This window comes from Oculina patagonica, chromosome 1 (assembly GCF_052425735.1).
Source record: "Oculina patagonica isolate OP01 chromosome 1, crgOcupat, whole genome shotgun sequence".
Taxonomy (NCBI): Eukaryota; Metazoa; Cnidaria; class Anthozoa; order Scleractinia; family Oculinidae; genus Oculina; species Oculina patagonica.
The window spans coordinates 41,593,462-41,617,280 of record NC_135758.1 but is presented as its reverse complement, the minus strand read 5'-3'; the positions used below and the strand labels follow the sequence as shown (position 1 = coordinate 41,617,280).

The 23,819-nt window shown below is 38.6% G+C and overlaps 2 protein-coding genes and 2 pseudogenes across 4 annotated transcripts in view; 1 reads left to right on the top strand and 3 right to left on the bottom strand.

Annotated features, from left to right (window-relative positions):
- LOC144631570 (uncharacterized) overlaps nucleotides 1-22,688 on the bottom strand; it is a 29,588-nt pseudogene extending 6,900 nt beyond the window's left edge. Inside the window, exons 1-5 of the transcript XR_013566769.1 lie at nucleotides 22,481-22,688; nucleotides 11,363-11,411; nucleotides 9,625-9,659; nucleotides 9,206-9,268; nucleotides 8,838-8,900 (exon numbers count right to left, since the gene is read on the bottom strand). The product of XR_013566769.1 is annotated as an uncharacterized LOC144631570 (transcript). The remainder of the gene's footprint in view (nucleotides 1-8,837; nucleotides 8,901-9,205; nucleotides 9,269-9,624; nucleotides 9,660-11,362; nucleotides 11,412-22,480) is intronic.
- LOC144631612 (uncharacterized) lies at nucleotides 3,166-3,838 on the top strand. The gene is made up of 2 exons (XM_078490093.1): nucleotides 3,166-3,384; nucleotides 3,596-3,838. The coding sequence occupies exons 1-2, from the start codon at nucleotides 3,187-3,189 to the stop codon at nucleotides 3,836-3,838; spliced, it is 441 nt and encodes a 146-aa protein (XP_078346219.1). The 5' UTR covers nucleotides 3,166-3,186.
- On the bottom strand, nucleotides 6,666-8,658 carry LOC144644654 (uncharacterized). Its single transcript, XM_078504222.1, has 3 exons — nucleotides 8,653-8,658; nucleotides 8,538-8,565; nucleotides 6,666-8,114 (listed from the first exon to the last, which is right to left on the bottom strand). Exons 1-3 carry the CDS (start codon nucleotides 8,656-8,658, stop codon nucleotides 7,045-7,047), a joined length of 1,104 nt encoding a protein of 367 aa, XP_078360348.1. The 3' UTR covers nucleotides 6,666-7,044.
- On the bottom strand, nucleotides 17,365-21,784 carry LOC144644564 (uncharacterized; annotated as a pseudogene). The gene is made up of 7 exons (XR_013569151.1): nucleotides 21,761-21,784; nucleotides 21,575-21,623; nucleotides 20,759-20,793; nucleotides 20,288-20,350; nucleotides 19,927-19,989; nucleotides 19,348-19,375; nucleotides 17,365-18,646 (listed from the first exon to the last, which is right to left on the bottom strand). The product of XR_013569151.1 is annotated as an uncharacterized LOC144644564 (transcript).
- Nucleotides 22,689-23,819: the final 1,131 nt, after the last annotated feature.

Here is a 23,819-nt window from a genome sequence, read left to right as displayed (position 1 = left end):
GGAAAGAAATCTATCAGCATTTATAAAAATGCTGGTCTTAACAAGATGTCCAGTAATAAAATCTAAGATTAAAATTACAATACATATAATTTACCTAAAATTTACTTTTAAAATATATCAACATGCATTGGTATAAAAAAAATTAGACTGAGCATTTATGATTCTTAATGTCAGTTTCTTTCAGATTTTTAAAGAGTTGTAGTTTAAAAGAAGATAGTTTAATTTGTTTTCTTAGTTCTGTAGGTAGCGAATTCCAGTCACTTGCCCCAGCATGTAAAATGCGCAACTAAAATTCCATGTAAAACCCCGCCTTATACATTAACCACTCTGTTAAAAGCTTTTTTCTACCTTATTGTTTCTCAAGAAATTGCAGTCAAACAGTCCAAAAAAATGAAAACCTTATTTGAACATAGAAACTAAAATGAAGAGAGTTTTTGATTAGAAAACGATAAGCTGTTATATGTTTTTGGGTCTTTTGTGGGCTTTCTTGGCTTTTTCTTTTACTCTCTTCTTCTTTTATACTTTGTTGGCCTTTAGTCGCCTTTGTTCTCTTTCCATGAAAGTGAACAGTTTTTTTAACCTATGTGGTAAGGAGTACAAATTCGTAGGTTTAATGCGTGCATATCTAATAATTCATCCCATCGTGCTCAGTAATACATGCTTTGTAAGACTATTATCTCCCACAATATCAGCTGAACATCTTTTGTCGTGAGAAGTGATGACGTCAAAAGGGGTACAAGAACCAAGCAGTCGGTGAGTTAAGAACTTTCAAGTAGATATAGGACGTATTTCAGGCTAACCTCCTAAGCAGACCGTAATAATAATAAATAATAATAATAAACGAATATTTTAACAGGATTAACCAATTAGTACTTGAGAGTACTGTTATCTTAGGGGTCTTGTAAGATTTTAAAAATTAAAAAGGTAAAAATACCAAAAAAAAAATATTAAAAGTTTAAAAATGTTAAAACTACAATGGTCAAAAACATATAAAAGCTTATGAATAAAAATTGAAATAAAAATGTTCTTTAACTTTTTGTTTAAATAGAAGCCTAGAGTTCAGATTTCTCATGTCCGACAGTAAACTGTTAAAAACGGAGGCTCCTAAAAACGAAAAACTCCGACGGCCAAACTCTAGCTTCATTTTCGGCAGTTCGATAGAGGGAAATCTGACTGTTCCTAGTATTGACACTGTGATTAACTCTTTTAAAATAGTTCTTAAAAGGAGTACACGCATTTCCAAGTAGACAATCAAAAACACAGAGACTGACTTTTCTTTTCAAATAACTGTCAGCTGATGGAATACGGATGTCAGTCTTGTTTTCCAGTCCTGAAGATATGCAGCTTAGGCCACGATGTTCGATTCTGCGAATCAGTTGCCTGCGTGTATTTGAATAGCTTAGTGTAATTAGACTACAGTAGGTAAAAACAGGCATAATCATAGCCCTGTAAATGCTTTCTGCAGCTGCACAAGTAATGGAAGAACTATAATTTTCCGCAGCAGAGTGACTCTCCGGCCGCTTTCTTGTAGGTTTTGATGAAGTGGGTTTCATTCAATGTAGGATCTAAATGGACACCCAAGTACTTGTAGGTAGTTGTGCTGTTAATAGGTGAACCATTTATAGTCAGATTGAGCTGCTTATCTTGGAGACGACTCAATCTTTTTGAGTCGCTCACCTTCTTTGTGCTTGTCAAAGAGCGTCCGCAAATGAAACTAGTTCCGGGTCCTATCAGTTCCACTGACTCAAAACATTTCCTGTAAAGTTTCATGAGGGGCATAAACTTTTTTACCGCTTTCTACTACAATGCTAATGGCCTGTGTGCAGCCGTCCGCTTTCCGATGAACACAGGCTACAATTTTTACTTCTTTCATTAAAAGCTACCGCCGTTTGGTGAGGCTTTCTAAAAATCGACAAAAAGTGGTATTTTGTTTCTTTATAGATCGTTATAGTGTTTCCCCATTTTCAGTTTTTGGTGACATCCCAGGTCAGTTTCGTGGTAAATCATACTTGTAAAATCGAACTCGCGCTGCCCGCTCAATTATCATTATAAATGGATCGAAATGGAACTTTTACGACCCGGCAATACGACGAGCTCATGTGAACTTTTTAAATTTCGTTCGGTTGGTATCCTGCCTTTTTTATATTCATTTTCATTTTCCCAAAGGCCTCTCCCTTACTGTGAAGAAAACGGGCGTGCAAGGGAGGAAGGGAAGGCACTTCTTTCACCTTCCCGTGGTCCCTCGCGCGTTGCGCTAGTCACCAGTCGCTCGCGCTTGCGCTCGCCTTTGTTTGTTGCAGCGCAAAATACGAAGCGCCTGAGCTGTGGAGTGGCAGAGCTAGTACCAAACCCAGGTTCTTGTATAGAGGCCCTTGAGACCTCTCTGCACGATCCAGGGTTAAGAACAAGCAGGGGGTCGGCTTACCGCTAAAGTACAAATGGAAAAAACTAAATGTTTACATGAAGCTGAACCCGTTTTAAACATAGTATTTTTCCCTGTATGGCAAATTTTTAACATAGTTATAATTGCTGCCTCGTCCCCGGGCGTCCTCGTCCTTGGTCGTGCACGGTTCGCTTGGCGTTGTGGGACTGACGTGCACGGTTCGCTTGGCGTTCTGGGCCTGATGCGGACGGGAAAGCGAACGCGCTCCGCGGCTCGCTCCCTAACCACCAACCCCCGCGCTCCCTGTTTTCCCGCCTTACCGCCTCAACGTCCGGCCAATCGGCGCCTGGGGACGAGGCAGGTTATAATTGATTTTAATAGTTGTATCATATATAATTTTACATAATTTATCTCTTTGTAAATACGCAATTCAGTTTCAGATTGATATGTAGAAATATCAAATAAACTAACTATCTATCTATCCTATTAAAACAAGGATGTTCCCGGTGGAAAGGACAGTTCCCTTTGATTTCTCACTTGCCGGGAACAACCCATTTCTCTCCATTTTTCATACAAATGGAAAGCAATACCTCGTACCACTGGAAGGGGGGGGGGTCTTTTTGCGTTGCCAAAAAAGCTATGCGGAGAAAAGACTGGGGAGATTTGCCAATCGAAGGCAACTGAAAAGGTACGTGAACGCGCGCTTTCTAATTATCTTTAATCAGATGACATCACATCCACGACACAAACACTGTTTGTTGACGTTTATTGTTTTCAACCAAATTGCCTTGAGAGTGCGGCGAATGTTCATTCTCCATTCTTCAGTTGCTTTTTTTTTAAAGCAAAGCTTTACAAAAACGACTTCGGTTACAGAAAGCATGGGAAAATTGAAGACTTTCTTCTTGGCTTGTCTTGGCATAGGAATAGCGGCTGGAGCAGGCTTTTATCTCTACAGGAAATTTTCCAGCAAAGATGAGGAGGAGAAATATAGTGCTACAGAGGTAACGGCGAAAAAATGACCAAAACCTTACACAAATCTGAATCGGAATTTAAAATGAAATTGAAAAGTTAGAATTTGTTACAACGCGCACAACTAGACACCGGCAAAGACTAAGTCTGCTTTTTTTAATTCGTACGCATCTATTACACGGAGAATTATGTTTGAGAGGGTCATTTGAGAATTAATTCTTTGTTGTTTTCTATATCTAACAGGGTGCCACAGAGGAAGATAACGTTCCTACAATGGAAGACTTGAGCAATGTTCCCAAAGACGACTCAACCGGCTTTTCAAATGAAACACAAATCGAGATACTGGTCAATGCAGATACATCAGGTCCGGAAAATGGCGTCGAGAAACAACAAGATAACGTGGGAACTGAAAATCCAACCACCAAGAAGATAGATCGGTCAAAAAAATCTAATTTCGGCGGGCTTAGGAAAGGATTCCTCCTATAAATGAACCGGCTATTATATACCTTATTCTCACTAAATTTCGCGAGTACTTAATTTCGCGAAAATTCAAGAGCCATATTTCGCGAGTACTTAATTTCGCGATTTTGAGAGGAAGGTACAATTGGAGTGTATTAAATTTCGCGATTTTTATCTATTCTTCAATATGAAGCTTTGACCTCGAAACTGTAACAACATAATGTATATGAAAGTCATCGTAAAAACAGTAAACAAAACAATATACACAGAACAAAACATAAGGTATTCAACAGTCTAAATCCCTAATAGGTTCCTCTACGACTGCAAGTGCGATATTTTGAGGAACTTGGCGGCAGAGAACAGTTGGAACAGTGCGACTGAAAGAGTGGGAGATAACTAATGGACAAAATTAAACAAAAAACACTAAACATGAAGCTCAGACATACATGATAAAACACATCGAGTTTCATTATTTTTTTAAATTATCAGTACGATATTAAATTTCGCGATTTTAAACTTCGCGTGTCCTATATTTCGCGAGTATTAAATTTCGCGATTTTTTCAAAATCGCGAAAATCGCGAAATTTAGTACTCGCGAAATTAAGTGAGAATAAGGTATTTTTCGCCAAAAAAATTGTAATGTGTAGTTAGAGATTTATTTCGATTTTTTTTTTTTGTTATTTCTAGTGATTTGTTTGTAAATAAAGATAAATTAACAATAAACATTTACAATTGACCCCTTGTAAGTATTTTTTTTTGGCGTCACTTCAAAAAAAAAAAAAAGAAAACAAAAAATAATATCATCGTTCCTAATCCGGTCTTGATCTTCCCAATCGAAAACAGCATTGTTCATTTTTGGTTTATTACAGCCTATAATTATGGCACAAAGAAAATTTTACACTGCTAAAAATAGGACATACGGCGGAAATCTGTCCGCATTGTAGGTTTCATAACATTTGTGGTGTTTTTTCTTTTTACCGAAAGGTTTTTGTCGTGATTTAAAAATTAATTTTGCGCCTCGCAAAAAATTAATAAATACATTGTAACAATTTATTATAAGCTTTGTTTTACCATGTTCTATAAGTACGAGAAGACGTTCACAAACTAAGTCGACAATTTTTGGTTTTTGATTTTGTTCTTTTTTATTGTGAGAGTGTGCAAGTTGCAGGGATTTTGTAAAATGCTAATTTACACACTTTTTCTTATTACTCTCAGCCCTTTTTTTAAAATAGTGTTTTTTATATAATTATTTAGACAGAATAATTAAACTTGCTTACGATTAATCCCTTCAAGACAGTGGTTCCAATCCTCTTCCTTTCATATTTTTGGCAAACAGTTTATCAAAAGCCTGGTTCTGTTCGAGAGTAAACAGTTCCTTTCAGTTGCCAACTTTACCTTTGCGACGAATGGAGCTGGGAGCGAAGAATCGTAACGCTGAGACTAGAGTTAATTTCCAGTGATAGTGGCTTGTTTGCCGCGCAATCTGGACGGTTCCATTTCCTGGTCAGCGGGTTGCCAAGAAAAATAAGGGTCTATCTCGGTCTATCTGATACTCCTCGGGGCAGTTAAACACTAAAATTTCCAAAGCCACTTCTGGTTTCCGTTTCCTCGAAGTTTAATAAGAAAATGTGCAACGTTTATAAGACTGAAAAGGTTATGAAAAGAGCGGTGACAAACGTAAATCATAAGCTAATAAACCTAGATAGATAACAATTACAAAACATTTGAATTGTCCTTTTTGGAGGGTCAGGGGCGCTTGAACATGATGTTAGGCCGTAATTTCGGTTGTTGTTGTTGTTGTTGTTGCTCTTCCCCTGCTATGAAAAAGAGAGTATAAAAGTGTTTACTATGAAACCCCAAGGTGTGGATCCACCACTATGGGCAATTTAATACTCATTCCAATTATTCTCTGGCCGGGTTGCATGTTATTTTAATAAAAAACTGCATTTGAAAGAAGTGAAACGGAGAAGTCAGTTGTATAGTAACATCAAAACGAATTCGTTTTCCTAACAGAGAGCTCTGTTTCGACCAGCGCGCGATCGCGACAGAAAATTGCGATCGACAAATGCTATCCGCTGCTCATTTCTGGCTAAAAGATATTCGAACAACGCATTACAACACAGGCTAGGAGGTGCAAGATCACTTTATGGACGTGTGCATGAAGTTAACTAAAGTAATATTGAGACGAATTCGCTTTCTTTAACCGAGGGCTCTGTTTCGACCAACTCGCGATCGCGACACAGAGAAATGGCTTGGCGATCGACAAATGCAATCCGCTGCTCATTTTCTGGCTAAAAGCTATTCGAAGCAATGTTTCTCCTTCGGCAAGACGTTCATCCAGGCAAAAATGAATGGTTAATAAATTGCGGAATTATTTCAATCTTATTCACGAGCTCTGGCTTCCCTCGCCGTCGTCTGATCAAAACATCAAAAGTTCATCGATACTCGCTTCACACCACGTGACACTAAATTCATGCTCTGATTGGTCAAATGGTTTGTTTTGGTTCTCGAATCAAAATATTTCCAAAATTGGACATTCAACTGGACTGCTCACCGAGCGTCTAGTTGATGCAAGTTTTCTAGTTTTCAGTAGAAGTAATCATCTGTTTCCTTAGATTCAGCTTTCTGTGTTTCGTTTCAAGCTCTCGCCCGGTTTCCATTCCACTTTCATCAAATAACGTGCAAGCGAGCGCTGTGTTTGAAAATTCTGCTCAAAATCCCGCCGTCAAAAAGCCATGCATGTGCAGCGCGCTCGGCCATTTTAAAAGAAACGAGGATTTTTCTGCTCATCCAATCAGGATCAAATAACTTTGCCCCAGGCAATTACTAAAATTAAGAAAAAATGCCCTCTGTCTCAGCCAACCAGAATTCAGTAATTTTGCCCTTTATGTTAAAAGTTATCTTAAAGCTTTAAAGATCGATGTAACACAGCAACACTACATGTAACTACAGCTATAACAATGCCTAGGTTACAAATCAGTTTGTAGACAACGATACAAGTTCTCAACCTGTAGCTCTTAGTTATACAAACCCTTGATGCTAAGCTATTAGCACTGATACATTTAGTTATCAAACATTCAAATAGTCCTCATTGTTAATGAGAAGTTGAATTACATTCGGGTAATACTTCTAAGCTATGACACATTTATGCTTTAGTCCAAGGCCTAAATTCATGTGAATCATTAACAGATATAAGGCTGCATTGTTCAACACCACTGCTTGCTTTCTCAGTTCTACACAAACTTGTAAACAGAGCTATCGATATTGTAATTGCTTTTGTAGTGATTAGCAAACACAAGGTATCTTTGGCCTTTGTCAGCAATGGTGTCTACTCCGCGACCTCCGAAGGTTTGAAAATCTTGGTAAAGAGTAAACTTTGCTCCTGACGCCTTGTACACAACTGAACGAACTGAGGTCCCAGCACTATCTCCATAATAATGGGCAATAGCGAGGAACATCTCACCATTCACTTCAAACGGACACAACTCCATAGCACCACGGGTAGGAATCTCTTGAAATAAAGTAAACTTTGCACCATCCCATTTATAGATAGGCGATTTAGTGTTATGATTGCTCCCTGTATAATAGTTGGCAAAAGCGAGAAAGACATGACCGCTGACACGGAAGAATTTTGCACTGTATGCTCCATGGGTCTGCATCGTTTGCGACTTTAAGAAATGACCTCCGGACCATTTGTACACGATAGAATCAGTGTTGTATTTCTTCTGAGGGTGATAATGGTTTGCATAGACAAGGTAAGTCTCGTTTGCGATCGCGATTGAATCGCAAGCCCTGGCACCGTCAGTAGGAATGTTTTGGTACTTCACGAACCTTCCTTCCTTCCACTTGTAGACAAATGAGTCGATTGAATAAGTACTGCCATCATGGTGTTCTGAAACGGCCAAGTAATGTTCTCCTTTAATGGTGAAATACTTGAAGCCAGATGCGCCATTTGTTGAAATCACCTGGAACTGTTCAAACTGGTCTCCGCTCCATTTGTAGATGACAGAGTTCTGTTTATAGCTGCCATCGTAGTGGTTTGCAATGGCCATGTAGTGCACTTTGTCTATTACGAGGTGTTCAATACCATACGCTCCATGGGTAGAGAGAGTTTGGTTTTGAACAAAACGCCCGTTTTCCATTTTGTAAACAACAGACTCGGCTTTATATTTTGATTTGTCGCCATGGTAATTGGCAAACACCAGAAACAGATCATCACCAATTGAGAAGGATTTGATGGCGGCTGCTCCTTTTGTGGGAATGTCTTGAAACTTTTTAAAGAAGTGAAGACCTTGCCTACACTCTGCGGGGAAATAGCAGACCAGTATTGCATTTTTAATGAATATAATTCTGACCTAGCATTTGTGAGCAAAGCTTATTTATTATATTAACCTAATTTCACTATATTAGTTCGTGTTAGTAAGTTAATAGAACATTATAAACATTTCAACAGCAATAACACATTCAAATGTAGAGTGAGGATTTTTCAGCACTTTTCATTTTGGGGCATGTTTTGGCTGTTTGTTTGTTTGTTTTTCTTTTACTTTCTTTAGTAGTAGGCAGCAACTGAAACATACATACTTGGTACTTAAGTGTCAGTGTGTTTAGCTCAATAGCTAATTGGGGACACTAACATAAATATACAAATATAAAATATAAAAATACTAATATTAAAACAGATTAACATAGCTGCAAATATAATATCAATTTAAGGTTTGTAACTCACCTTGATCACAAGGAGTTGGTTTAGTTTGCTGAAATGAAATCAATTAATAGCACAGTAAGTTAACTGGTACAGTGTTGCTGTTTCTTCTTTTATTTAATCGCAATAAAGTTTGTACCGCCATAACAACAGCTCAATCTTGTCTCTTTCACATCATTTTAAGCCGCACTTTTTGTTATAACCCCCCCCCCCAATCTGGAAGATGAAAATTTTAATGCACCCCCCCCCTATTCCGCCCTCTATTAATTTGAGCTATCTTTACACTAGCTATTTTTCAATGTATTTTAGAGTTAGATGTCTTACATTTCTAAGTCGTTCCACTTCTTGAGTGAGCTCTTTAAGCTTTGACTTGATCGCTGTTAGTTCCTATAACGAGGTAAGATAAATGTGTTAAACTTGAGTGAGATATGCTGTATGTTTACACCTTTCCCATCCTCCTTAACTACTCATTCCTGTATCGGACCAATCACTTTGCTTTTATTTTAATTTTTGCTTAAAAAATATCTCTTTTGAATTTTAGGGAAAAATTCAGTCTATCAGTTTTTCCAAATATGGTACTTGGAAAAACTGAATATTCAAACGCTGTGAACGCGCATTACACGTTTTAACCCCTTATGAGTGAGTTCCTGTTATGATATGAATGACATGAAAATTATAGACTCGTTGCAAACCTTTATATCACATATTCCAGGTTCGCCTTTCTTGCCATCTCTCCCTTGATCTCCCTTGTCACCCTGCAAGAATACAACAGACGAGTTGAAGAGGTTAGTAGGGGAAGGGGACAGTGAAGCTACGGGGGTGGGGTGAGGTACATTTGGGTAAGCGTTCGCCTGTTACCAATGTGGCCGGGTTCGGAAGGTTTCGTGCTGCTAGTTTACAACATAAGGGTTGCCAGAGGTCAGGAAATGGTCAGGGAAAATTCAAATTCTTGAAGGTCAGGAGAAAGTCAGGGAATTTGATTTTTAGTCAGGGAAAATTGACATTTTAAAGTAAAGCAAGTTTTTTATTTTTTTAATTTTTAACAGGGAAAAGTCAGGAAATTTTGAAAACTGATGTCTGTAGACCATGAACGTAAAGCGCACATACCGACCTGAACTCCATCCCTTCCATTCAAGCCATCTCTTCCTGCAAATAAAAGATCTACCATTACTTAATAGCTCAAAAGTTAACAGTCCGTGGGTAGTTTTTCAGAGCGTTTGAAAAACAACAATAAAGAATAAAATACAACTGTTTTAGATATTTGTTTTACATTTGGAATTGACAAAGGAAAAGGCGGGTGTTCGAAAGAGAAAATGAAACGATTATTTATATGTAAAGAACTCAATGCTGTTATCAACTGAAATACAATCGAAGTACTAAGACAGCTCCATTACTTTCTAAAGCCAGCCGTCCTAATTACTTAGTCCTATTCCCTACCCTTGGTTTGGTGGGCAGTCGTGTGATAAACCCCTAAACCCCTAAAGCGCTACAGTGTAAACTTTTAATCACCAATGGAGGGGGTGGGGAGCACCTGACCGTACCCCTAGATAAAACCTGGAGCACATCTACGTTACTTTCATATGAAGATCTCAAACGTATATATTTGTTTCAGAAAACCCTTTGCTCTCCTTGTGGTACTACTCAACGTAATTTACACCAAACGCATGCGCAGATTAGTCTACGTTGTTTTCTGGAACTATCATGAACATCGCTTGTATTGCGTGTTTGCGGTAGGCTTCCTGCAGACTTCTTGGCGCCAAGTAAAAACCGCAAATTAATTAAATTAGATTTTGAGACTTTCACAGCGCTTTCGTAATTAGGTATGCAAAAACTTGCACCGGGATAATAATAATAATAATAATAATAATAATAATAATAATAATAATAATAATAATAATGTTCTTTACCCAGGGAGCTCACATCACCAAAGGTGTTATTCAGTGAGGCCCTGCAACACCTGATAACCAGGAAACAAATATCCTAGCTGTACTGCGTTTTAAAAAACCTGTCGAAAGATATGTTTTTTTTGAATTAGATTTGTTTCTTTAGTTTTTGAGAATCGTCTTTCGTGCAGTCTAAACTGTAACTTAATTAAATTAAACAAATGTCATCGATGCCGCCGTAAAACAAACAAAAAACAAAAGTTTCATGTTATCGCATTTTCAAGGAAGACAAAAGTATTTTGTTACAAACGAACAAAAGTGTCGTGTTACGTTTGCAAAGATTAGCGTAAGGAACACCTGGGAAAGAATACAAGTAGCCTGTAAACAGTTTTTCCGAAAGTAAAATAAAGCAAATAAACACGAACATATATAAAACATCATACTTTCAATTGTTCCATATTGCATTCTGCACTTACCAAATCATCGAGATTTTTTAAAATGTGACTACTGAGTGTTTACGGACGCCCTCCGTAAATTCCGCCGGAAATTCTAGTTACAAAACCGTTTAGGAAAGAGCGCCCTCTAAATGAAGAAGAAAAGGCAGAAACTGAGAGAGATCTGGGAAGGGCACTAGCCTCAGCCCCCTCCCAGAAATTATCCGTGGAGGCTACTAAGTTTTGCGCTTGTGAGCTGTTTTTTTTTTTCTGATCCTACACTGGCAAATGAGCATTTACTGACCGCATGCTATTTCATTTATCTGATTGAAAACAGTATAAATTCCACGGACGTCAGCAAGAAGTTGGAAAGTAGAGAATTTACTCTCAGGTAATTCAAAGTGCTGGAAAATTACTCAGCAATTTCGTTGCAAGCGTTAGCCCTGGAAAGGAAAGTTGGGAAGCACACGAAGCCAAGAAAAATTTCTTTGGCTTCCATGCAATTCGATAGTGACGTGAAACGTGTACCTACCGTCACGTCCATCTCTTCCATGGCAACCACATTGATAGCTTGTCAAGGCCTGAGAAAAAACACAAGGGTTCAGGTGTACTTTGTGATGTGTTAAAAAGTGATTTTTATCTTCGATATAATACGAAAACTAACGCAACGATTGAGTGTTTAGACGATAATCCCGTCACCATCCAGTTCGTTTGTATAAACGGGCATCTCACACTGCTAGATTAATGGCGGTATTTATACATAGTCATTTAATAATCCTGGAATTATAAATGTAGACAACCACAAAGCAACCAGCAATGTGACCGGATATCAGCAAATAGATTCGCCACTTTATTTAGAAACGACAAGAAATCTGGGGCGAGTCCCATCTCGCGGTTGCTTGTGGGACCGTTACCCAGGGACAATAGTTTCTCATCTTTTGCTCTTTTCCCAGTACCAGTCCCTCAAAACGACTGCAATAGGAGATTTTATGGTTCAATAACCCTTGACGTCAGAATACCGCGCGGATACACGCAAATTTGAATCGGCTTTCGCGTGGATGTTGCCGGAGTTGCGTAGTCAGTGTCACGTGGGTTGCGAATTGGTCGCGAGTGACAAGGAAAGAAATATTGAAAATATCAAATGAAACAGTGATCAACGGTGCTCAAAACAAAAATCAAGAAAATCATGTCCTTGTGTCCACCTGCCTCTGAAGATGTGCTTGTCACTATGTAGCCGTGATCGAGAGGCGACTCCATAGACTGACCAGTTTGTCGGGATGAATGCGTTTGTTAAGAATGGGCGAGCAAGAACGCTGTTTTGAGAAAGTCAACGTAGCTGGGCTGCACGACATGAAAGGAGGGTTTAAAAAGAGATGCCAGTATAAAAAAATAAATTAATAATTTACCCGACTTTGTTGGTTTGACTCCACAAGGACACAAAGTAGGATAAAACATAACAAACGCACCAAGTAAAACATCTTGTCGTGTCCGTCGCAAATCAAGCCTTGCACTATAGTGAACGTAGAACAAATAAACTGCAGGACGTGATGTTATGCGTTGAACCGCAATTTTAAAGCTGTTCTTAGCTTCTAAACAAACATTAAACTACGTGTAGAGTTGCATCACATAAATATCACATGCCTGGCTCACGACTAATATGACAATGGGATTATAGAAAGGTTAAATCAAGGGTGGAAATAGTTTATTTTTCAACATGTGTCTGCATTATGGCCTGGGTCTATAATTTGAATGTTACCAATAGCCTTCCTCGTTCTCAATCTTTACACTGCTAAATTTTCATTGATAGGACAACTGAATTCCACAGAGGCCTACTTCTGGCTCTTTTACCGGGTTGGGCCTGGTGCCAAACCGGTTCATGATCTGGGCTTCGTCTTTTTCTACGTAGGGCATTGAAGGTCAGGCATGTCGATTGGCTTAAAACTGGTCATCTCTCATCAACCACTTGAAATACCCTGAATTTAGAAAGGGGTATGAGACGGAGGAAATTTTTTAAATTACTTGGCACTTAAGGGATTAAAATTACGTACGTTATACGCATTTTGCACGTGTTTAACTCAACAAGGAATCCTCACTTAGACCACAGAGCAAATGGAATTTAGCAGGAATAAAAAATATTGGAGTTTTAAGGTGATTTAAAAATTAGGATATGTATCAATTTTTAACTACATATTCTAATTTTAAAATTACCTTAAATCTCCAATATTTCTTATTTCTCTAAATTTTACTAATCCTTTAAGAAAAACTATCTCCTCCACAAATCCCCAAAAATTTTCAAAACTACCGCAAAACATAGATAGATGGGATGAGCGAAGCGTTTTCAGATTCCTTGAAACGCGAACAAGATATTTCTATTCAGGGGGGGGGGGGGTGGGGGGAAGAAACTTCCTTTGTTACACAACTCAAAAAATGGTCATAGCGGTGCCGGGCAACCGAGTGTGTGCAATAGCTATCGAATGGTTGCTAAGGGCATAGTGAATAACTTGACAAAGTTCTTTGTTTAGTTCGCATGTTTTGGTCTTGACCGTGCACAAAACACATAGCTATTTGCATTTTGATTGCTCCTTTGAAGTTCGCCGGACATCAAAACAACAAAAAGTGATATATAACGGTGACCAGTCTCGCAAAAGTAAAGCTTGCGAATTTTACTAAATAAAATAACTCCAATGATTCTGAAATGGTTTACCAATTTGGTTGTTAAATGCCAACCGTGACAAATTTTTCGCTTGTTATTCCACGCCGCCTAAACATTCTCAGAGACGTAAAACATCAGGTGAGAAATCTGGCTGAAAATGCAAAAATCATCTCAGCGGCGTGAAACACCAAGCGCAAAAACCGCCACTTTTCGCATTTCACACGCATGCAGTCATTGATATTTAAATCTTTCTGTAAAAACAAAACTTTCGGTGACGTCTTTCTTAGCAACGGCTTGATTGACACAGACTCGCACCGTTGCTCGGCACTGTTATGTCTTCAAAGAAAAGTGCCGACTTTCTCCCCCCCCCCCCCCCCCCCTGTTTCTATTAACCAACATTAAGCGTTGGAAAAACGGCCTACTGGTAAAACCCCGCCTTATACATAAACCACTCTGTTAAAAGCTATTTTATAGCTTCTTGTTTCTCAAGAAATTGCAGTCAAACAGTCCAAAAAAATGAAAACCTTATTTGAACATAGAAACTAAAATGAAGGGAGTTTTTGATTAGAAAACGATACGCTGTTATATGTTTGTGGGGATTTTGTGGGCTTTTCTCTTCTTCTTTTATGCTTTGTTGGCCTTTAGTCGCCTTTGTTCCCTTTTCATGAAAGTGAACAGTTTTTTAACCTATGTGGTAAGTAGTACAAATTCGTAGGTTTAATGCGTGTATATCTTAGAATTCTTCCCATCATGCTCAGTAAGGCATACTTTGTAAGACTTCTATCTCCTACAATAACATCTAAACATCTTTTGTCGTTTAAAGTGATGACGTCAAAAGGGGTACAAGAACCAAGCAGTTGGTGAGTTAAGAACTTTCAAGTAGATATAGGACGTATTTCAGGCTAACCGCCTAAACAGACCTTTTTTGTGCTTGTCAAAGAGCGTCCGCAAATGAAACTATTTCCGGGTCCTATCAGTTCCACTAACTCAAAACATTCACTGTTAAGTTTTGTGAGGGGCATAAACTTCTTTAGCGCTTTCTACTACAATGCTAATGGCCTGTGTGCAGCCGCCCGCTTTCCGCTGAACACAGGCTACAATTTTGACTTATGTTGTTGTTGGCAGTCGTTGTAAATGCAAGACATCGGTAAAGACTAAGTCTGCAAGTATTTTTTTTTAATTTGCACGCATCTATCACACGGAGTATTATGTTTGAGAGAGTCATTTGAGAATTGATTCTTTGTTGTTTTCTATATCTCACAGAGTACCACAGAGGAAGTTAACTCTCCTGCAATGGAAGACTTGAGCAATGTTTCTAAAAGGACTCAACCGGCTTTTCAAATAAAAAACAAATCGAAATACTGGTTTATGCAGATACATCAGGTCCGGCAAAATGGCGTCGAGAACAACAAGATAACGCGGCAACTAAAATTCCAACGGCGACTCGAGAAACGACCGAGAAGAAAGATCAATCTAAAAAGTCGAATTTCGGAGGATTTAAGAAAGGATTCCTCCTATAAATGTCCTGCCCCAAAAAAATTATAATACGTAGTTAGAGATTTATTTCACTTCGTTTATTTCTATTGATTTGTTTGTAAAAAAGAATTAATTGACAAATTATAAACATTTACGATTGACCCTGTATAAGTTGTTTTTCCGGCGTCACTTCAAAAAAAAATTATAGCATTGAAGTTTTAATATCATCGTTCCTAATCCGGTCTTGATCTTCCCAATCGAAACAGCATTGTTAAGTTTTGGTTTATTACAGCCTATAATGGCGCAGATAAAATTTGACGCTGCCAAAAACAGGACTGACGGTGGAAATCTGTCCGCATTGTAGGTTTTATAACATCTGTGGTGGTTATTTATTTCAGCTAAAGATTTTTGTCGTGTTTTTAAAATTAATTTTGCGTGTCGCAAAAAAGAAATAAAAAAATACATTGTAACAATTTATTATGAGCTCTGTTTTGTCATGTTCTAGATATGGGAAAACGTTCACAAAGCAAGTCACGAATTTTTGGTTTTTGATTGTGTTCTTTTATGAGGTGTCAGTGTGTAAATTGCAGGGATCTTGTAAAAAAAAAGCCAAATTAAACACATCCTCATATTACTCTCAATACATTTTATCGAATACTGTTATTTTTTATTATGAGACAGGATGAAATAAAAGTGCCTGCGATAAATCCCTTGAAGACATTGGCTACAATCCACTTCCTTTCATCTTTTGGGAGTAAACAGTTCGTTTCAGTTTTAAACTTTACCTTTGCGACGAATAGAGCTGGGAGCGTAGAATTGCAACGCTGAGTCTAGAGCTAATTACCAGTGATAGTGGCTTGTTTGCCGCGCAATCTGGAGGGTGCCATTTCCTGGTCAGCGGGTTGCCAAGAAAAATAAGGGTCAATCTGTCGGTCTATCTGATACTCCTCGGGGCGGTTAAACGCTAAAATTTCCAAAGCCACTTCTGGTTTCCGTTTCCTCGAAGTTTAATAAGAAAATGTGCAAAACGTTTATAAGACTGAAAAGGTTATGAAAAGAGCGGTGACAAACGTAAATCATAAGCTAATAAACTTAGGTAGATAACAATTACAAAACATTTGAATTGTCCTTTTTGGAGGGTCAGGGGCGCTTGAACATGATGTTAGGCCGTAATTTCGGTTGTTGTTGTTGTTGTTGTTGCTCTTCCCGTGCCATGATACAGAGAGTATAAAACATAACCGTGGATTCAGTGATAAAGGTCAAACTTGGACAGATGCTATGGGCAATTTAATACACATCCCAATTATTCTCTGGCCGGGTTGCATGTTATTAAACCGCATTTGACAGAAGTGAAACGGAGAAGTCAGTTGGCCGCAATGAATGAATTTCGTCGCGAACTCACCGAGCGTCTAGTTGATGCAAGTTTTCCTCGGTTTTCAGTAGAAGTAATCATCTGTTTCCTTAGGGCCTGTTTACATGATTCCGGAATGACTTTCATTCCGGAACGAAACTCGTTCCGGAATGAACTTCGTTCTGCATTCACATGACAGAGTCGTTCGGTTCAACCGAAGGCATTTTCACGTGCGTGGTTTTCGCGCGGGATAAAAACAAGATGGCGCATGTTTCGCACAAACATGTTTTTGTGCCTATTAATGGCCGTATCTGCAATTTTAACGAGTAATTTGACCATAGAGCTGCTTCTTTGGGTTTAACAGTGAATGCTATTACGTTTTTTCGCTCTGAATTCAAACTGTGGACTCCGTATGCAGTTTCATGAGTTGCGATTTCATCTCGGAACGAAATTCGTTCTGGGTTTACATGATGCCAGAATGAAATGTCATTCCAGAACGAAACTTTCATTCCGGAATGAAAACCGGAATGAACTCATTCCAGAATGACTTGACTTTCGTCTCGGTATCATGTAAACAGATACATATAAATGTATGGGGATGGAATGAACTCGTTCCGGAATGAAAGTCATTCCGGAATCATGTAAACAGGCCCTTAGATTCAGCTTTCTGCATTTCGTTTCAAGCTCTTACCCGGTTTCCATTTCACTTTCATCAAATAACGTGCAAGCGAGCGCTGTGTTTGAAAATTCTGCTCAAAATCCAGCCGTCAAAAAGCCATGCACGTGCAGCGCGCTCGGCCAATTTAAAAGAAACGAGGATTTTTCTGCTCATCCAATTAGGATCAAATAACTTTGCCCCAGGCAATTACTACAATTAAGAAAAAATGCCTTCTGTCTCAGCCAACCAGAATTCAGTAATTTTGCCCTATATGAGTTAAAAGTTATCTTAAAGATTTAAAGATCGATGTAACACAGCAACACTGCATGTAACTACAGCTATAACAATGCCTTGGTTACAAATCAGTTTTTAAACAACGATACAAGCTCTCAACCTGTAGCTCTTAGTTATACAAACCCTTGATGCTAAGCTATTAGCACTGATACATTTAGTTATCAAACATTCAAATAGTCCTCATTGTTAATGAGAAGTTGAATTACATTCGGGTAATACTTCTAAACTATGACACATTTATGCTTTAGTCTAAGGCCTAAATTCATTAGCAGATATAAGGCTGCATTGTTTAACACCACTGCGCTTTCTCAGTTCTACACAAACTTGTAAACGAAGCTATCGATGTTGTAATTGCTTTTGTAGTAATTAGCAAACACAAGGTATCTTTGGCCCTTGTCAACAATGGCGTCTATTCCTCGGCCTCCGAAGGTTTGAAAATCTTGGTAAAGAGTAAACTGTGCCCCTGACGCCTTGTACACAACTGAACGAACTGAGTACCCAGCACTATCTCCATGATAATTGGCAATAGCGAGGAACATTTCACCATTCACTTCAAAGGGGCGCAACTCCATAGCACCACGGGTAGGAATCTCTTGAAATAAAGCAAACTTTTCACCATCCCATTTATAGATAGGCGATTTAGTGTTGTAGTTGCTCCCTGTATAATGGTTGGCAAAAGCGAGAAAGACGTGACCGCTGGTACGGAAGAATTTTGCGCTGCGGGCCCCTTGGGTCTGCATCGTTTGGGACTTCAAGAAATGACCTCCGGACCATTTGTACACGTTTGACCCGATGTTGAATTTCTTCTGAGAGTGGTAAGAGTTTGCATAGACAAGGTAAGTCTCGTTGGCGATTTCGATTGAATCGCAAGCCATGGCACCGTTGGTAGGAATGTTCTGGTATTTCATGAACCTTCCTTTCTTCCACTTGTAGACAAACGAGTCGATTGAATAAGTACTGCCATCGTGGTATTCTGAAACGGCCAAGTAATGTTCTCCTTTAATGGTGAAAAACCTGAAGCCAGACGCACCATTTGTTGAAATCAGTTGGAACTGTACAAACTGATCTCCGCTCCATTTGTAGACGACAGAGTTCTGTTTGTAGCCACCATCGTGATAGTTTGCAATGGCCATGTAGTGCACTTTGTCTATTACAAAGTGTTCAATACCATAAGCCCCATGGGTAGAGAGAGTTTGGTTTTGAACAAAACGCCCGTTTTCCATTTTGTAAACAACAGACTCGGCTTTATACTTTGATTTGTCGCCATGGTAATTGGCGAACACCAGAAACAGATCATCACCAATTGAAAAGGATTTGACGTCGGCCGCTCCTTTTGTGGGAATGTCTTGAAACTTTTCAAAGAAGTGAAGACCTTGCTTACAGTCTGCGGAGAAATAGCAGACCAGTATTGCATTTTTAATGATTGTAATTCTGACACATTTTTGAGTGGCGCCCATTTATTATATTAACCTTTAATATAGTAGTACGTGTTAGTAAATTAACAGAACATTATGTAATGTTTAATAAATGAGTAGCAGTGTTTTATCAAGTTTAAAACACGAGGCGCAGCCGAGTGTTTTAGACTTGATAAAACAGGAACTGCAAATTTATTGAACGGCTTAAAAATCTTCTGGTGTAGATCAACTCATTATTGCACTAATATTTAGATTTGGGGTTATTTTGGCCTAGAAAATTGGACGTAAAGTTTAGCCGTGCCTTTATCAGATATAAAGACACTCATTAAACATTAATTTCTTTTGTATTTTCTTTATGAATTATTAATGAGTTTTTTAAAAACATTTCAACAGCAATAACACATTCAAATGCTAGAGTGAGCATTTTCAGCACTTCTCTATTCGGGGCATGTTTTGTCTTTTTGTTTGTTTGTTTTTATTTTACTTTCTTTAATAGCAGGCAGCAACTGAAACATACATACATAAACTTTATTTAAGTGTCAGGGTGTTTAGATAAATAGCTAATTGGGGACACTAACATAAATATACAAATATAAAATATAAAAATACTAATATTAAAACAGTTTGACATAGCTGCAAATATAATATCAATTTAAGGTTTGTATCTCACCTCGATCACAAGGAGTCGGTTTAGTTTGCTAAAAAGAAATCAATAAATGGCACAGTAAGTTAACTGTTGCAGTGTTTAAATGCAGGGCTGATCAAACAGCTAGGGACTGATGTTATAAATTTATTTTGGCCCAATATTTCGGTTGAACAAAACCAACCTTCATCAGGGGCGTACAATGCTAAGTGAGTATGGAAACAAACGGTTAAAAAATTTAAATTAACTAAGATGAAAAACCGAGTTTGTTTATTAAGTCTACTGCTGATCCTGATCTACACCAAGACCCGGCTATAATTTGCTCCTGTTTGTCAAAGTGGTCCTTGCATAGTTACATAAGTCACTGGTGTTGCAGTGTTGTTGTTTTTGCTTTTATTTAATCGCAATAAAGTTTGTACCACCGTAAGAGCTCAATCTAGCCTCTTCCGCATCATTTTTAAGCCGCCCTTTTTGTTATAACCCCCCTCCCTCATCTGGAAGATGAAAATTTTAATGCACCCCCCCCCCCCTCATTCCACCCTCTTTTAACTTGAGCTATCTTTACACTAGCTATTTTTGAATGTATTTTAGAGTTGGATGTCTTACATTTCTAAGTCGTTCCACTTCTTGAGTGAGCTCTTTAAGCTGTGACTTGATCGCTGTTAGTTCCTATAACGAGGTAAGATATATGCGTTAAACTTGAGTGAGATATGCTGTATGTTTACACCTTTCCCATCCTCCTTAACTACTCATTCCTGTATCTGACCAATTACTTTGCTTTTATTTTAATTTTTTCTTAAAATATCTCTTTTGAATTTTAGAGAAAAATTCAGTCTATCAGTTTTTCCAAATATGGTACTTGGCAAAACTGAATATTCAAACGCTGTGAACGCGCATTACACGTTTTAACCCTTATGAGTTTCTGTTATGATATGAATGACATGAAAATTAAAGACTTGTTACAAACCTTTATATCGCATATTCCAGGTTCGCCTTTCTTGCCATCTCTTCCTTGATCTCCCTTGTCGCCCTGCGAGAATACAGCATACGCTTTGATAAATAACTCGGCTACTGGCAGTGATATGAAGGCGGAGGGGATAGACAAGGAAGGGGAGGAGTAAAGCTACGGGGTGGGGTGAGGTACATTTGGGTAAGCGTTCGCCTTTTATCAATGTGGCCGGGTTTGGAAGGTTTCGCGCTGCTAGTTTACAACATAAGGGTTGCCAGGGGTCAGGAAATGGTCAGGGAAAAATCAAATTCTTGAAGGTCAGGAGAAAGTCAGGGAATTTGATTTTTAGTCAGGCAAAATTGACATTTTAAAGTAAAGCAAGTTTTTTATTTTTTTGGTAAGGGAAATTTAATTTTTAACAGGGAAAAGTCAGGAAATTTTGAAAACTGATGTCTGTGGCAACCATGAACGTAAAGCGCACATACCGACCTTAACTCCATCCCTTCCATTCAAGCCATCTCTTCCTGCAAATAAAAGATCTACCATTACTTAATAGCTCAAAAGTTAACAGTCCGTGGGTAGTTTTTCAGAGCGTTTGAAAAACAACAATAAAGAATAAAATACAACTGTTTTAGATATTTGTTTTACATTTGGAATTGACAAAGGAAAAGGCGGGTGTTCGAAAGAGAAAATGAAACGATTATTTATATGTAAACAACTCAATGCTGTTATCAACTGAAATACAATCGAAGTACTAAGACAGCTCCATTACTTTCTATAGCCAGCCGTCCTAAAAAATTTATCCTATTCTCCACCCTTTTATATGCTATTCCAAAATGTGTCAAACGAGTGTTTACGGACGCCCTCCGCCGGAAATTCTAGTTAAAAAACCGTTTAGGAAAGAGCGCCCTCTAAATGAAGAAGAAGAAGAAGAGGCAGAAACTGAGAGAGATCTGGAAAGGGCACTAGCCTCAGTCCCCTCCCAGAAATTACCCGTGGAGGCTACTAAGTTTTGCACTTGTGAGCTGTTTTTTTTTTTTTCTAATTCTGCCCTGACAAATGAACATTTGCTGGCGGGCCGCATGCCATTTCATTGATTTGATTGAAAACAGTGTAAATTCCACGGACGCCAGCAAGGAGCTGGAAAGTAGAGAATTAACCCTAAAGTAATTTAAGGGTTGGAAAGGTTTCTCAGCAATTTCGTTCTGATTGTTTGCCTTGCAAAAGAAAATCGGTAAGCACACGAGGCAAAGACAAATTCATTGGCTTCCGTGGAATTCTCTACTGACGTAAAACGGTACCTACCGTCACGCCCATCTCTTCAATGGCAACCACACTGATAGCTTGTCGAGGCCTGAGAAAAAAAAAGAGTTCAGCTGTACTTTGTGATGTGTTAAAACCCCGGGGTTAAAAAGAGATTTTCTCCTTCAATACGAAAGTTTTGTCATCTGGTCACGAACAAGTTCGTTCGTATAAAAGGGCATCACACACTGCTAGATTCGTGGTGGTATTCATGATACATAGTTCTTTAATAATCCTGGAATTATAAATGAAGACAGCCACAATGCAACCAGCAATGTGACCGGATATCAGCAAATAGATTCACCACTTTAGAAACAAGAAGAAATCTGGGGCGAGTCTCATCTCGCAGTTGCTTGTGGGACCGTTACCCAGGGACAACATAGCTTCTCATCTTTTGTTTCGTTCCCAGTAACAGTCCTTCAAATGACTGCAATAGGACACTCGCCCCATGCAGAACGCCTTAAACCTAACAAACAAAAATGGTTCAATAATCCTTGACGTCAAATACCGCACGGATACGCGCAAATTTGCATCGGTTCTCGCGTGGATGTTGCCTGAGTTGCGTGGTCAGTGTCACGTGGGTTGCGAATGTGTTGCGAGTGACAAGGGAGGAAATAATGAATTTATCAAATGAAACACTGATCAACAGTGTTATAAAATAAAAATCATGAACATCGTGTCCATGTGCCCACCTGCCTCTGAGGATTTGTTTATCACTATATAGCCGTGATCAAGAGGCGATTCCGGCCATAGACTGACCCAGCCTCAGTTTGTCGGGATAAATGCGTTTCTTAAGAACGGGCGAACAAGATAACTGTTTTGGGAAAGTCAATGTAGCTGGGCTGCACGACATGAAAGGAGGATTTAGAAAGAGAGGCCAGTATATATTAAAAAAATTGAATAATTTACCTGACTTTGTTGGTTTGAATCCACAAGGACGCAAAGTAGGATAAAACACAACAAACGCACCAAGTAAAACATCTTGTCGTGTCTGTCGCAAATCTCACCTTGCACTATAGTGAATGTGGAACAAGTAAACTGCAGGACGTGATGTTATGCGTTGATCCGTAATTTTTAAGCCGTTCTTAGCTTCTAAACAAACATAAAAGTACGTGTAGAGTTGTATCACACAAATATCACATGCCTGGCTCATGACCAAGTATGACAATAGGATCATAGAAAGGTTAAATTAAGGGTTGAAATAGTTTATTTTCCAACTTGTGTCTGCATTATGGCATGGTCTATATTTAGAATATTACTTATAGCCTTTCTCGTTCTCAATCTTTACACTGCTAAATTTTCATTGATAGGGCAACTGATTTCCACAGAGGCCTACTTCTGGCTCTTTAACCGGGTTGGGCCTGGTGCCAAACCTGTTCATGATCTGGGCTTCGTCTTTTTCTACGTAGGGCATTGAAGGTCAGGCATGTCGATTGGCTTAAAACAGGTCATCTCTCATCAACCACTTAAAATTGCCTGAATTTAGAAAGGGGTATGGGACGGAGGAATTTTTTAAATTGCTTGGCACTTGAGGGATTAAAATTACGTGCGATGTGCGTATTTTGCACGTGTTAACTCAACAAGGAATCCTCACTTAGACCACGTACAGAGCAAATGGAATTTAGCAGAAATAAGAAATATTGGAGATTTAAGGTGATTTTAAAATAAGAATATGTATCAATTTTTAACTACATATTCTAATTTTAAAATTACCCTAAATCTCCAATATTTCTTATTTCTCTAAATTTTACAAACCCTTTAAGAAAAACTATCTCCTCCCCAAATCCCCAAAAATCACCCAAAATTTTACAAAAATACCGCAAAACAGAGATAGATGGGATGAGCGAAGCGTTTTCAGATTCCTTGAAACGCGAACAAGATATTTCTATTCAGGGGGGGGGGGGAGAAGTTTCCTTTGTTACACAACTCAAAAATGGCCATAGCGGTGCCGGGCAACCGAGTGTGCGCAATAGCCATCGAATGGTTGCCAAGGGCTTAGTGAATAGCTTGACAAAGTTCTTTGTTTAGTTCGCATGTTTTGGTCTTGACCGTGCACAAAACACAATAGCTATTTGCATTTTGATTGCTCCTTAGAAGTTCGCCGGACATCAAAACAACAAAAAGTTATATCTAACGGTGACCAGTCTCGCAAAAGTAAAGCTTGCGAATTATACTTAATAAAATAGCTCCAATGATTCTGAAATGGTTTACCAATTTTTTGGTTGTTAAATGCCAACCGTGACAAATT

What these genes read in the sequence shown, in the direction of transcription:
- LOC144631612 (XM_078490093.1), top strand. Translation starts at nt 3,187, where the DNA reads ATGTTCATTCTCCATTCTTCAGTTGCTTTTTTTTTAAAGCAAAGCTTT. An exon ending in AGAAATATAGTGCTACAGAG is followed by an intron (nt 3,385 to 3,595) that starts GTAACGGCGAAA and finishes TATATCTAACAG; the next exon opens with GGTGCCACAGAGGAAGATAA.
- LOC144644654 (XM_078504222.1), bottom strand. An exon ending in ACCAACTCCTTGTGATCAAG is followed by an intron (nt 8,115 to 8,537) that starts GTGAGTTACAAA and finishes ATTTCCCCGCAG; the next exon opens with AGTGTAGGCAAGGTCTTCAC.